Source organism: Odontesthes bonariensis, chromosome 8, assembly GCF_027942865.1.
Source record: "Odontesthes bonariensis isolate fOdoBon6 chromosome 8, fOdoBon6.hap1, whole genome shotgun sequence".
Lineage (NCBI taxonomy): Eukaryota > Metazoa > Chordata > Actinopteri > Atheriniformes > Atherinopsidae > Odontesthes > Odontesthes bonariensis.
In genome coordinates this window covers 2620769-2634314 of record NC_134513.1, presented here as the reverse complement: position 1 = coordinate 2634314, position 13546 = coordinate 2620769, and the positions used below count along the sequence as shown (strand labels likewise).

The 13546-nt window shown below is 48.9% G+C and overlaps 1 protein-coding gene across 5 annotated transcripts in view; it reads right to left on the bottom strand.

The window, feature by feature from the left end:
• Positions 1-13546, bottom strand: part of celsr1a (cadherin EGF LAG seven-pass G-type receptor 1a) — a 149348-nt gene that overhangs the window by 63595 nt on the left and 72207 nt on the right. For 4 of the 5 annotated variants that reach the window (XM_075471306.1, XM_075471305.1, XM_075471308.1 and 1 more), the window contains exon 7: positions 4487-4567. The exons of the other annotated variant lie outside the window; for it this stretch is intronic. In XM_075471306.1, the coding sequence (XP_075327421.1) occupies positions 4487-4567 (81 nt within the window). The remainder of the gene's footprint in view (positions 1-4486; positions 4568-13546) is intronic. 5 annotated transcript variants of the gene reach the window in all.

The following is a 13546-nucleotide window of genomic DNA, read 5'->3' as shown; positions in this document are numbered from 1 at the left end:
TCTGAAAGTGACTGCGGTGTGTAAACTACCAGATAAGAAGCACACGGTGCGATGAACTACATGCATTTAGAATCTGGAACAGGATAAAGGAGCATTAAAGCAGTTACATGTACAAACGAGTGCTTTTCCAGGCAGAAAAGTAACACAAAAAGCTCTTTTATGTCCACAAAGAAGTCGTTGATCACAAAGTACGTACAGTGTAACGTTGGAGAGGTCATATTTAAGCAGATTTACAGTAAATAATCCATCTCGCCTCACTTCCACTCCTGCTGACAGCACGGTTTGCTGCACACGTCGCTGTTCAATTATCTTTTTTTAAAGCAAGACCGAGTGAGTTTTAAGTTAAAAACATGGAAGAAACCAGACTGGCTGTGAGTTTAGGACGCTTTACTAGGATTTTATTTCTATTACAAAGTCTCGTTTTTATGGCCGCTTGTGATGCACAGCGGGCGCAGAAGGCCTCCATCATACTCCAACTGTTCCCTTAAGTTTTACACTCGACATTTTCTTCTATAAACTGCTTTGAACCTGCTTCAAAATGAACAGAAAACCGTTGAGGGGTAAACTGGGTTGTAGAACTGCTCCAAACTTCGAGGGGCCCCATGGGAGTCTCTTTTTTAGCCTCTCTCCGCCTTGGGGACCGTTGAAGATTCCCTGTCTGAGGTGTCGTCTCCGGGGGCGACAGGCCGGCTGCATCCATGGCAACGCACAACAGAGGCAGGACAGAGGACCACACACACTCCTCTGGTTGGGTAAACTACAAGCAGACACGGGCTGTGTTCCAAACCGCATACTACTCCTACTACTCCTACTAACTTTTTTCCCGGATGCATACTAGATTCTCCTAAATGTTGGGTATGCATCATGAGGTTACTACTCATACTCAAACTACCCAGGATGCAACGTAACGTGACGTCGCCGATCGTCATTTCCTGTCAAACGGCAGTTTCAAGCTAGCTACAACGAGAGTAGGTTCACTTCCTGTTTTCAAAACAAAAGCACCAATTGTATGGTAATGGCTTTCCCTATGATAAAAGGCAACGGGTATTTTATTTTGTGAAAATAACCGGATTTTCTATGAACGGATCCGAAACGGATCCGGGCTGGATGTGGCACTTAATGTGTGGATCCGGATAGGGTCCGGGGCGGATCCGACCCGGATCCGTGATCTGGATCTGTTCCGGATCCGTTCCGGTGTGCAAGTGGACTCCGATCCGGGTCCGTTTTGCGGATCCGTTCCTGAGCCTACCCTAAATCCGGAACAAATCCGGTCCCGAGTCCGTTTGCTATCTGGGAAGGCGTTCAGCTGTTCTCTGATTGGTTGTGGAAATGGTTTGACACTCAGTGGGGTCACATGGCACCGAAGGGATCGGATTATTGGCTAAATCACAATCAGACTGAGTTATTAAGTGCATGTAGACACCTTAATCTGACTAAGAACTGGATCGGATGGGATTCAGACCCCGAGATAACTGGGTTGAAAGTCACTCTAAACCTGCTTGTAGACGCTGAAGCTCGTGGTGAATCAGACTTTGCGTTCTGCGCATGCTCCAGATGTTTTCCCGGGGTCGTGACCAAATGTAGAGGGACGTAGCTTCATCTGGCTCTGCGTTCTCCATCTTTCTCCAATGCCTGAGTTTGTTGTTGTTGTTGGTGGTGAAGAGGTCAACAGGAAGTGGCTCTATAAGCAACAGCTGGAATGGGTACAGCGCCACCTATCATACCGGGGTATGACACGCTTTGTGCCTCTGATCCCATTCATTCACCGCCAGATATCCAAGGAGAATTACCCTCGCTCAGCTCAGTCTGACTGTAATTTAGCCAATAATCCGATCCTTTCAGAGCCATGTGACCCCGCTGAGAGATGGAAGGATGTGTGCAGAGCGCGTTTGAGTGTGTTTGATGCAGGAAGCGGCGAGCCGAGCTGCAGACGGCCACACGGTTCACTTCGATCATACAGGAAGCAGGGCGCGCAGTCTTTGACTTTATCTGCCTTGGCCTGAGGAAGTGCCATTGTTGCTCCGAGCGTGGGGTGAAAATCACACGGGATGGGAACCGTAAACTGCTTTCAGGGAACACAGAACAGACCCGACCTCCTTTAATCAGAAGCTTGAACACCGCCACGTGAACGTGATCCAGAGTAAACACGGGCATCGCACCAAAATCAATCCGTTTGTGTGCTGAAGGATGATTTTCTGCCCCGTCACGCACAGCTTAGCGTGCCCCACCTTCTCTTTCATGTCCTCATGACTTCACCTGCCCTCGGGCTGCGTAAACCTAGAAGTGTGAATTACTCGGGCACAAACACACGGTTCCCAGAGGCCTGATGACGTCCTGTTGGAGCTGTCATCTCATCAGCTTCCCTCAGCAGAGTGAGGTCAGAGTAACTGGATCCTAACCCTCTGATTGATGCCTGGTGAATCACACGTTGCAGCTATTTTCTGACTCATTTTGCTGAATTTATCTGAGATCAGAACCAACCAGGATCGGGTTAATTCGTCTCATCTTTCCAACATAAAGTTACATGTAAACACATGTTAGATGTTCTTCTAGATGTTGGAGCTCCTCCGTCCAGATGGTGGAGCTCCTCCCCCTAGATGTTGGAGCTCCTCCCTCCAGATGATGGAGCTCCTCCCCCTAGATGTTGGAGCTCCTCCCTCTAGATGTTGGAGCTCCTCCCTCCGGACGGTGGAGCTCCTCCCTCTAGATGTTGGAGTTCCTCCCCCTAGATGTTGGAGCTCCTCCCTCTAGATGATGGAGCTCCTCCCCCTAGATGTTGGAGCTCCTCCCTCCATGTTACAGCTCCTCCCTCCAGATGTTGGAGTTCCTCCCCCTATATGTTGGAGTTCCTCCCCCTAGATGTTGGAGCTCCTCCCTCCAGATGATGGAGCTCCTCCCTCCAGATGATGGAGCTCCTCCCCCTAGATGTTGGAGCTCCTCCCTCTAGATGTTGGAGCTCCTCCCTCTAGATGTTGGAGCTCCTCCCTCTAGATGTTGGAGCTCCTCCCTCTAGATGTTGGAGCTCCTCCCTCTAGATGTTGGAGCTCCTCCCTCTAGATGTTAGAGCTCCTCCCTCTAGATGTTAGAGCTCCTCCCTCCAGATGTTGGAGCTCCTCCCTCCAGATGTTGGAGCTCCTCCCCCTAGATGTTGGAGCTCCTCCCTCTAGATGATGGAGCTCCTCCCTCCGGACGGTGGAGCTCCTCCCTCTAGATGTTGGAGCTCCTCCCTCTAGATGTTGGAGCTCCTCCCTCTAGATGTTGGAGCTCCTCCCTCTAGATGTTGGAGCTCCTCCCTCCAGATGTTGGAGCTCCTCCCTCCAGATGTTGGAGCTCCTCCCCCTAGATGTTGGAGCTCCTCCCTCTAGATGTTGGAGCTCCTCCCTCTAGATGTTGGAGCTCCTCCCTCTGGATGTTGGAGTTCCTCCCCCAAATGTTGGAGCTCCTCCCCCTGAGGTAGAGACTCCTCCCAGAGGCCTCAGATCTGGAAGCTAATGTTCGGGAGAAAACTGGCCCAATAAAACCTGATGAGGATCATATCAGAGACGTCCGTCAGCGGGGAAACAATCAGAGAGAAGAACGATGAGACGGAGGAACACTTTACTGCAAAGCTCGAGCTTAATTTCTACACTTTGGTTTTTTTTATCTCTTCTTTTCCCCCAAAATTCAACCAACGGTGTCCCTCGACTTTAATAAGTTTAGGTTTGGGTGAGAATGTACAAACTGGAAAGTCTAAAGTAAATTATACGTTAAAAACTGCGTATAACCCAGTGGAAGAACTGGTGAATCAGATTTAATGTATAGTTTTTAGAATGATGGAAATGTTCGATCACAACTTCACGAGCTCTCCATAACCGAGTCATTTCTGATTCAGCTGATTCAGCAAATTGACTTATTTTTCAAGTAAAGTTGTCATGTACCGGTAAGTGAATGCAGAGGAATACGACCCCTAAAATCAACACCATCTCTCCGTCGGTGGCAAAATAAAGTTTTCACAAATCCTAAAATGTGTTTTAAAGACTCTGTACCTTCTTTAGAATAATTCCATCCAGATTTGAGCAGTCTAACTAATGTAGTTTCCATACAGGACCTAGTTTAGGGCGATCAAAATGCAGTGAAATGGCCAACTTCAGCGTTGTGTCTATGGGCTTGATGTGGCGCTCATGTGGGCCTCTTTCAGTCCTGAAACAGTCGGGATGTTTGAAGGTTTCTGGGAACGATATCCCAACTTCACCAAGAAGCCAGAGAAGAAGAGGCGGAAGAAAGCCCGGACCCTAAACCCTCCGCAGCCAAACCAACATGCCGACACCACACCATCTACCCCGGGTTCCTTCTACAGCCCGGACCGGACCAAAGCCGGCGTTTCCGATCGCTAACGCCCAACGTTTGGAGGCGGAGCGACCTCCGAGTGTAGGAAAGCTAAAAGACGGCACTAGACAGACCCAGGGCGGGAGAAGCACCAGCGACTAGGCTAGAGGTCAGAGGTTACCTCCTTCTGATCGAGCTCCAGCCAGGCGGTATAAAGCGGGACCCGCAGACCCCCACTGGAGTCCACCAGACTCCCCCCGTCCTGGGAGAGAGACACCGTGGGAGAGAGAGACACACCACGTTAGAGCTGCAGCCCACAGCCAAGCCACATCATCAACATGTCATCGCTACAGTTTGGATGTTCTGGGGTGCACAAACGGACACATACAAACTGCGGTTTTAGCCAAGGTTTGTACCCAAAAAAGCTGAAACACCGCCTCACACAACAGGCTACAAGTCACGCTCTGACAGTCACAGGTTTACGTCACGCCGCGAAAGCCACCAAAATCCCCGGAGGCACGGTCCTCAGATACGAGCCGTTCTAAGAACGGTCCGCCTCGAATTTAGTTCTAATTGTGTAGACGAGACACCTGAGCTGAGATATCGTCTCCCTAAAACGTAAACTGCCGTTGTGTCAAAGCTGTATAAGATATATACAAACCCTTTGGTTCAGTTAAAGCCGAGAGTCTCCTGTCACATACAAACTTTGAATGAGGTCTGTGCTATGCTGTATGGCTGAGTTATAAGGCCTCTAAAATAGGCCATTTTGACATAAAAAGCACACCGGTGCGTGTGCATCGATCGGGAATGGTGTGCTATGACTTTTGGCTCTCGTTCGTCAAAAGGAATTCCAGCAAAATGGGAAAAAGTCGGAAAATTGCAGATGGGAAAATGCACCCATGCTCTTCGACAATCGAACGTCAATCGTAATTTTTTATCAAGGTCCTGTTTAAAATACAGCTTTTATGGCATTTTAGGGCTCGTTAAGTGCTTTTCAATCGATTTTAGAACGCCGTTCTAAGAACGGTCCTCCTCGAATTTCGTTCTAATAACTGCCCTTCTCCAGGAGAACCGTTTCAGTTTGCATTCGCTCATGAGTGCCACATTCAACAACAAAACAAAACCCGCAAAAAGTAAGGAGAGAAGAAAAAAACACCACCAAGAAGCAGTGGTCCCTTGTTCCTGAGGGCTGTGGTCCCTAGTTCCCGAGGGCCGCGGTCCCTAGTTCCCGAGGGCTGTGGTCCCTAGTTCCCGAGGGCCGCGGTCCCTAGTTCCCGAGGGCCGCGGTCCCTAGTTCCCGAGGGCCGCGGTCCCTAGTTCCCGAGGGCCGCGGTCCCTAGTTCCCGAGGGCCGCGGTCCCTAGTTCCCGAGGGACGTGGTCCCTAGTTCCCGAGGGCCCTGGTCCCTAGTTCCCGAGGGCCGTGGTCCCTAGTTCCCGAGGGCCGTGGTCCCTAGTTCCCGAGGGCCGCGGTCCCTAGTTCCCGAGGGCCCTGGTCCCTAGTTCCCGAGGGCCGCGGTCCCTAGTTCCCGAGGGTCGCGGTCCCTAGTTGCAGAGGGACGCGGTCCCTAGTTCCCGAGGGCCGTGGTCCCTAGTTCCCGAGGGCCGTGGTCCCTAGTTCCCGAGGGCCGTGGTCCCTAGTTCCCGAGGGCCGTGGTCCCTAGTTCCCGAGGGCCCTGGTCCCTTGTTCCCGAGGGCCGTGGTCCCTAGTTCCCGAGGGCCGTGGTCTCTAGTTCCCGAGGGCCGTGGTCCCTAGTTCCCGAGGGCCGTGGTTTCTAGTTCCCGAGGGCCGCGGTCCCTAGTTCCCGAGGGCCGTGGTTTCTAGTTCCCGAGGGCCGTGGTCTCTAGTTCCCGAGGGCAGTGGTCCCTAGTTCCCGAGGGCCGTGGTCTCTAGATCCCGAGGGCCGTGGTCCCTAGTTCCCGAGGGCCGTGGTCTCTAGTTCCTGAGGGCCGTGGTCCCTAGTTCCCGAGGGCCGTGGTCTCTAGTTCCCGAGGGCCGTGGTCTCTAGATCCCGAGGGCCGTGGTCCCTAGTTCCCGAGGGACGTGGTCCCTAGTTCCCGAGGGCCGTGGTCTCTAGTTCCCGAGGGACGTGGTCCCTAGTTCCCGAGGGCCGTGGTCCCTAGTTCCCGAGGGCAGTGGTCCCTAGTTCCCGAGGGCCGTGGTCCCTAGTTCCCGAGGGCCGTGGTCTCTAGTTCCCGAGGGCCGTGGTCTCTAGTTCCCGAGGGCCGTGGTCTCTAGTTCCCGAGGTCCGTGGTCTCTAGTTCCTGAGGTCCGTGGTCCCTAGTTCCTGATGGCCGTGGTCCCTAGTTCCCGAGGGCCGTGGTTTCTAGTTCCCGAGGGCCGTGGTCCCTAGTTCCCGAGGGCCGTGGTCCCTAGTTCCCGAGGGCCGTGGTCTCTAGTTCCCGAGGGCCGTGGTCTCTAGTTCCTGAGGGCCGTGGTCTCTAGTTCCTGAGGTCCGTGGTCCCTAGTTCCCGAGGGCCGTGGTCCCTAGTTCCCGAGGGCCGTGGTCTCTAGTTCCTGAGGGCCGTGGTCTCTAGTTCCCGAGGGCCGTGGTCTCTAGTTCCTGAGGGCCGTGGTCTCTAGTTCCCGAGGGCCGTGGTCTCTAGTTCCTGATGGCCGTGGTCCCTAGTTCCCGAGGGCCGTGGTTTCTAGTTCCCGAGGGCCGTGGTCTCTAGTTCCTGAGGGCCGTGGTCCCTCGTTCCCGAGGGCCGTGGTCTCTAGTTCCCGAGGGCCGTGGTCTCTAGTTCCTGAGGGCCGTGGTCTCTAGTTCCCGAGGGCCGTGGTCCCTAGTTCCCGAGGGCCGTGGTCTCTAGTTCCCGAGGGCCGTGGTCTCTAGTTCCTGAGGGCCGTGGTCTCTAGTTCCCGAGGGCCGTGGTCTCTAGTTCCTGATGGCCGTGGTCCCTAGTTCCCGAGGGCCGTGGTTTCTAGTTCCCGAGGGCCGTGGTCTCTAGTTCCTGAGGGCCGTGGTCCCTCGTTCCCGAGGGCCGTGGTCCCTAGTTCCCGAGGGCCGTGGTCCCTAGTTCCCGAGGGCCGTGGTCCCTAGTTCCCGAGGGCCGTGGTCCCTCGTTCCCGAGGGCCGTGGTCCCTAGTTCCCGAGGGCCGTGGTTTCTAGTTCCCGAGGGCCGTGGTCTCTAGTTCCTGAGGGCCGTGGTCTCTAGTTCCTGAGGTCCGTGGTCCCTAGTTCCCGAGGGCCGTGGTCCCTAGTTCCCGAGGGCCGTGGCCCCTAGTTCCTGAGGGCCGTGGTCTCTAGTTCCTGAGGGCCGTGGCCCCTAGTTCCTGAGGGCCGTGGTCTCTAGTTCCTGAGGGCCGTGGTCCCTAGTTCCTGTATGTGCGAATGTGGGAAAAACGGCCCCCGTTACCTGAAAAGGTTCTAGGAACTGCAGAAGGTTCCTACAGTGGGGATGAGGCTTTTGTGTCAGGAGCTGGTTAAATGTAGCGATAACCTGAACTGTCTGGGGTGTGTGGGAAAACATGGCCTCTTCCTCTGAGAACACCCCGAGCGGGGAATGCTTCAGAAGAGTCTGGGGCTGCAGAAAACACAGCATCCTGCAGATAAAGTGTGAAACTTTACCCAGAGGGAAACTGAAAAACCTCCTTCAGGCTTCACCGGAAAAAAATCAAAGTCTTACCAAGTATATTTGTCTCATTTCTAGTCCAAATATCTCATTACACTTAATATAAGACACAACTGCCTAACAAGTTCTATTTCAGCCAGATATAGGGACTTGTTTTAATACAATACATCTGGAATATCTTGTTATCTTTGTTCCTTTCACGTCCCTTTTGTGTTTGAATCGAGATCTATGGAGGAAAAGTGTTTTTTTATTTTATTTTTATTAAAGTAAAAAGAACAGAGGGATGTAACAGAAATGTACATGGTATGTTGGGACATCAACGTCTGGGTTAAATAAAATATTAAATAAAATAAACAGTAGACCGAGCAACCTTTTCCTTAGACAGTAGAGCTGTGTGTCAGATTATGAGAAAAACTGAAACAAAACAAATAAATCCCAATTGTCAGTATATATTATATTATAGTTATAAATATCTACATTATATATATATTATAGTTTATATATATATATATATTATACATACATTATAGTCAGGAAGCAGCCAATATCTAGTGATGCAAAACTGGAAAGGTATTTTCAGGAAAAGTGATTTTTAAATGTGTTTAAGGGCGCTGCACTGGAAAAAAAATCAAAGTCTTACCAAGTATATTTGTCTCATTTCTAGTCCAAATATCTCATTACACTTAATATAAGACACAACTGCCTAACAAGTACCATTTCAGCCAGATATAGGGATTTGTTTTAATACAATACATCTGGAATATCTTGTTAAGTGAAAAGTCTTGAAAACAAATTGTTTTCAGTCATATTTCACATGAAACAAGCAAGTTTTTAAGCTAATTTCAAGATCACTTTTAACTCAAAAGTCAGTGTGAGGCTCTGCAGCGTGGGCTATTTCAGACGAAAGGTCAGGTTTCTCACGCTTTCCTTGAAGCAGGACATGTTTCAGCCACCTGTCCATGTTTGTAACCGCTCGGCGGTCGAGTTACAGACGCGGAATGCCAAAACGCTCCCATCAGAAGATTAAAAAGCATGTCGCACTATGCCGCGAGACAATTTGCACTTAGGTTCTGATGATGAAAGCCGTGCCGCGTAGGCAGCGCCGGAGAGGCCGGAGAGGCCAGAGAGAGGAACTTTTTGGTGCTTGCTGGTGATAAGAGCCAGCTAAGCCTGTCTGGGAATGCCGTCTGCACACCCTGGCTGCAAATATCACAGCCCGCAGAATCCAGAACCACACATTTAACATGTCAAACCTGCAGCCGCTCTTCTTCTGGGGATTTAATAATGGTCGTCTGCGTGGTAATGTTTTCGAACCATTTCTTCTTCATGTGTTCAGGTCGGCTCTCATGATGCAATTCATCTTATTACTCCAGGGGGACATTTTGAGTTAAATCTGCCTTTTTTTTTTAGGAAATTTAGCTTTAAAAATCCACCTGTCCTCCATCAAATCACCACTTTTACACTGGAACAAATGCCCCTCCAAAAATAAGTAAAAAACAACAAACAAAAGACGTTTTTTTTGCTTGAAATAAGCAAAAAAAAATCTGCCAATGGAACTAGTAAAAATCGGCTTGTCAAGATTTCTTGAAATAAGATGTGATATTTAGGACTTTTGAGTTAAAAGTGATCTTGAAATTAGCTTAAAAACTTCTTCAAATGTCAAAAAAAGCTTGTTTCATGTGAAATATGACTCAAAACAAGATGTTTTAATCTGGATTTATGATAAATAAAACCTTGAGTTCGGGACCGTCTGAGGTCGAAGGTCACTGGTATAAACATTCCAGGTCGTTTTCCATGACGCTGAGCAGCAGGTGCCTCAGAAATATGAAGCAGCACGCATCCTGCCCAGCGTCCTGCTGAACGACATCACTTCCTGCGGCGGCAGATGTGACTTCCTGTGGCGAGCACATCTAAGACCCTCCACACAGCCCCCCCGCAGCTCCTGGAACAGCTCCTGGAACAGCTCCTGGAACAGCTCCTGGGACCCCCCCCCCCCCGTTCACCTTATCTGAGCTTCCTGCTCGGAGCTGGTTTGCTGACACATTTAACCGTCCTTGAGATGGCTGGAATCTCAAACATTTCTATTGTGCAGCATCTTTAATAGTGGTGACCCCCCCCCCCCCCCAACTTTCCAACCCACTCTCTCCCTGTTGGTTGCCACGCCAACCCTCCCCTGACCTCCGACCTCTGCCTTCCAACAGAGGCGCCCTGATATTTAAAAGGCTTCTAATAACCCGACACGATAAATCACCGTCTGTGCGAGCGTGAGCGCGGCCGCCGGGACCGTTGGACGGCGGTTGGGTGAGCCCAACCGCCCACGGACCACCCCTGTTGTATTATTTATTTTATTATTGTAAAAGTCTGCTGCTCACAGGCTTTTATTTTGTAAAAGTCTGCTGCTGTCTGCTGTGGAACAGGAAAAGAAAGTAATCGGCGGATCCACCAAACATGGAGAAGGGTACGGAACTTTTACTCGGCCATTTTCATGTTAAAGTTCTTCCAGACGGCGGAGTCGACAGAACCAAAGTCATCTGTAAACTCTGCCAAGTTGAATTGTCTTCTCAGCGTAGTAGTTCCAGTCTAAAATATCACTTAAAGGCAAAACACACAACTGATAGCAGCAAGTCATTCAAGGAAACAGACAGTGGAGCGAGGCTTCTACATAAAAACTACAGAAAGATGCTGATGTTAAAAGTGTGTTTGCACAACAAATGTTATGGCACTTTCATTCATATGGCAGCACATTTAAAATAAAGCTAAATGCTAAAAGCTATACACTACTTTTGGATTCATTTTTGGATTCTGCGTACAAATGAGATTAATGGTGATTAATCAGGGAAATCATGTGATTAATTAGATTAAACATTTTAATCGTTGCCCAGCCCTAATAATAATGAACTTGAATCCACTGTGTACTTGTATGTAACTTTATTAGCAGCGTCCTCTCTGCCTCCTAACGCTCTCTGGTCGCTACGGTAACGCTCAAACATGCCTTTAAAATGCAGCTTTCTTTTTCTTAGTGGCCACAGCTTCTTCTTCTGTCTCCTCACTGGGAAGAAGCTCCAAACACGCCTGTTTTTGACTAATTTTGCTCGGTTTAATATCTTAGTCTCTGACTGGTTGGCCACCCCTGCTGTAAATCTTTCTTTTTTTAACCTGCTGAGCAACTTAAAATCTCCCCGTTTTGCACGAGACGAGTCCTGATTACATCATACCTGCAGAACAGGGCTGGGATCCCGTGGCCCAGCGCCTCTCCGGGCTGTGAAAGCAAACCCTGCCTGCAGACATTTGTCAAACCTACGCGTCCCCTCGCTCACGTCCACGCATTCAGCTCACTGTGAGAACACAACGGCTCTCTGCCGGATACGTTTCCACTAATCCCTGCAGCGACTGAGGCGGGATTAAATTACCATCAGTCAATCTGACTTCTGATGGCTCAGAGAGGCCGACCCCGGGTCAGCGCTACAGTCGGCCCGGGGCTGCTTTCACGGAATGAGCTCTGACAACGCTGCTGTAAGACAAGGTGTTCCCGTGTCTGCATGTCACAGCAGCCAAAGGTAAGCCTACAGGATCAGTGCAGCTCCATAAATAAGGGAAGGAAAGCCATTACTCTCTCGTTTCCTGGGCGACGTCCAGCAGACAAACAAACGTCTAAGCTGTTTCTGAACATAACGCAGGGCTGGTTTTTGCTATGGGCAAAACTCTGTGGCTGTGTTCGAAACAGCATACTTCTCCTACTACTCATACTAACTTTCTGAGTTAGTAAGCGAGTTTGAGTAAGCGAGAAGTTCCCGGATGGATACTAGATTCTCTGAAATGTTGGGTATGCATCATGAGGTTACTACTCATACTCAAACTACCCAAGATGCAACGTAACGTGACGTCGCCGATCGTCATTTCCTGTCAAAACGGCAGTTTCAAGCTAGCTACAACGAGGGTAGGTTCACTTCCTGTTTTCAAAACAAAAGCACCAATTGTATGGTAATGGCTTTCCCTATGATAAAAGGCAACGGGTATTTTATTTTGTGAAAATAACCGGAAGTGCGTTGCTCACTGCAGCTAGCTTTAGCAGCGCCGAATTCGTGGGAACAAAATAGTAAACAGCCGGTATTTTGTCAGGTTTTCAACACGTTGGGGATCTAAACGACTACTTTCTCTCCTGAAAATGTTTCAAATGTTGCTAAAGTTTACAGAGTTTAGAGCTTAAGGGAAATCAGCTTCAGGCCGGCTGATTTCTGCTCGGGCAGGAGCGAAATGCATTGTGGGTAAAAGCTCTGCATACTGTCTGATCGATGAGTATGTATTATGTAGTATGCAGCATGTAGTATGTAGTATGCAGTATGTAGTATGCAGTATGCAGTATGTAGTATGCAGTATGTAGTATGCAGTATGCAGTATGCAGTATGTAGTATGCAGTATGTAGTATGCAGTATGCAGTATGTAGTATGCAGTATGCAGTATGTAGTATGCAGTATGTAGTATGCAGTATGTAGTATGTAGTATGCAGTATGTAGTATGCAGTATGCAGTATGCAGTATGCAGTATGTAGTATGTAGTATGCAGTATGCAGTATGTAGTATGCAGTATGCAGTATGCAGTATGTAGTATGCAGTATGCAGTATGTAGTATGCAGTATGTAGTATGCAGTATGCAGTATGTAGTATGCAGTATGCAGTATGTAGTATGCAGTATGTAGTATGCAGTATGCAGTATGCAGTATGCAGTATGTAGTATGCAGTATGTAGTATGCAGTATGCAGTATGTAGTATGTAGTATGCAGTATGTAGTATGCAGTATGTAGTATGCAGTATGCAGTATGTAGTATGCAGTATGTAGTATGCAGTATGCAGTATGTAGTATGTAGTATGCAGTATGTAGTATGCAGTATGTAGTATGCAGTATGTAGTATGCAGTATGCAGTATGTAGTATGTAGTATGCAGTATGTAGTATGCAGTATGTAGTATGTAGTATGCAGTATGTAGTATGCAGTATGTAGTATGCAGTATGTAGTATGCAGTATGCAGTATGCAGTATGTAGTATGCAGTATGTAGTATGCAGTATGTAGTATGCAGTATGCAGTATGTAGTATGCAGTATGTAGTATGCAGTATGCAGTATGTAGTATGTAGTATGTAGAATGCAGTATGTAGTATGTAGTATGCAGTATGCAGTATGTAGTATGCGGTTTCGAACACAGCCAATGTGAGGGCGCACAAACTGCTTCCAATCCAAATAAACTGTATTTCATTCCTAAAATGAACATGGACCCAAGTGCGATTAATCGTGATCAATCAGGGAAATCATGTGATTAATTAGATTAAACATTTTAATCGTTGCCCAGCCCTAGATTATATATAATAAAATAATACAAATAATATAATATGTTGTTGTGTTGGTGCCGGGGACGGGGGGGGGGCAAGGGATGGTTCGCCCAGGGCGTAAATCTCGCCATAAGTGACATAAGGCCTGAACCATTGTCGGCATTACGATGCCTCTCAGGAGTTCGAGAGGGGGACACGGAGCCTAAATAAACCTCAAACAATAGCTACAGAAGTGACCCTGCGGCGAACACGGGAAAGCTCAGCTGCCCTAATTCGTCAGCTTTGATGAATGCTTCGCTGTCAGGGCGAACGATGCGCTGAGGGCTCTGTGGCTGACGAGCAGAA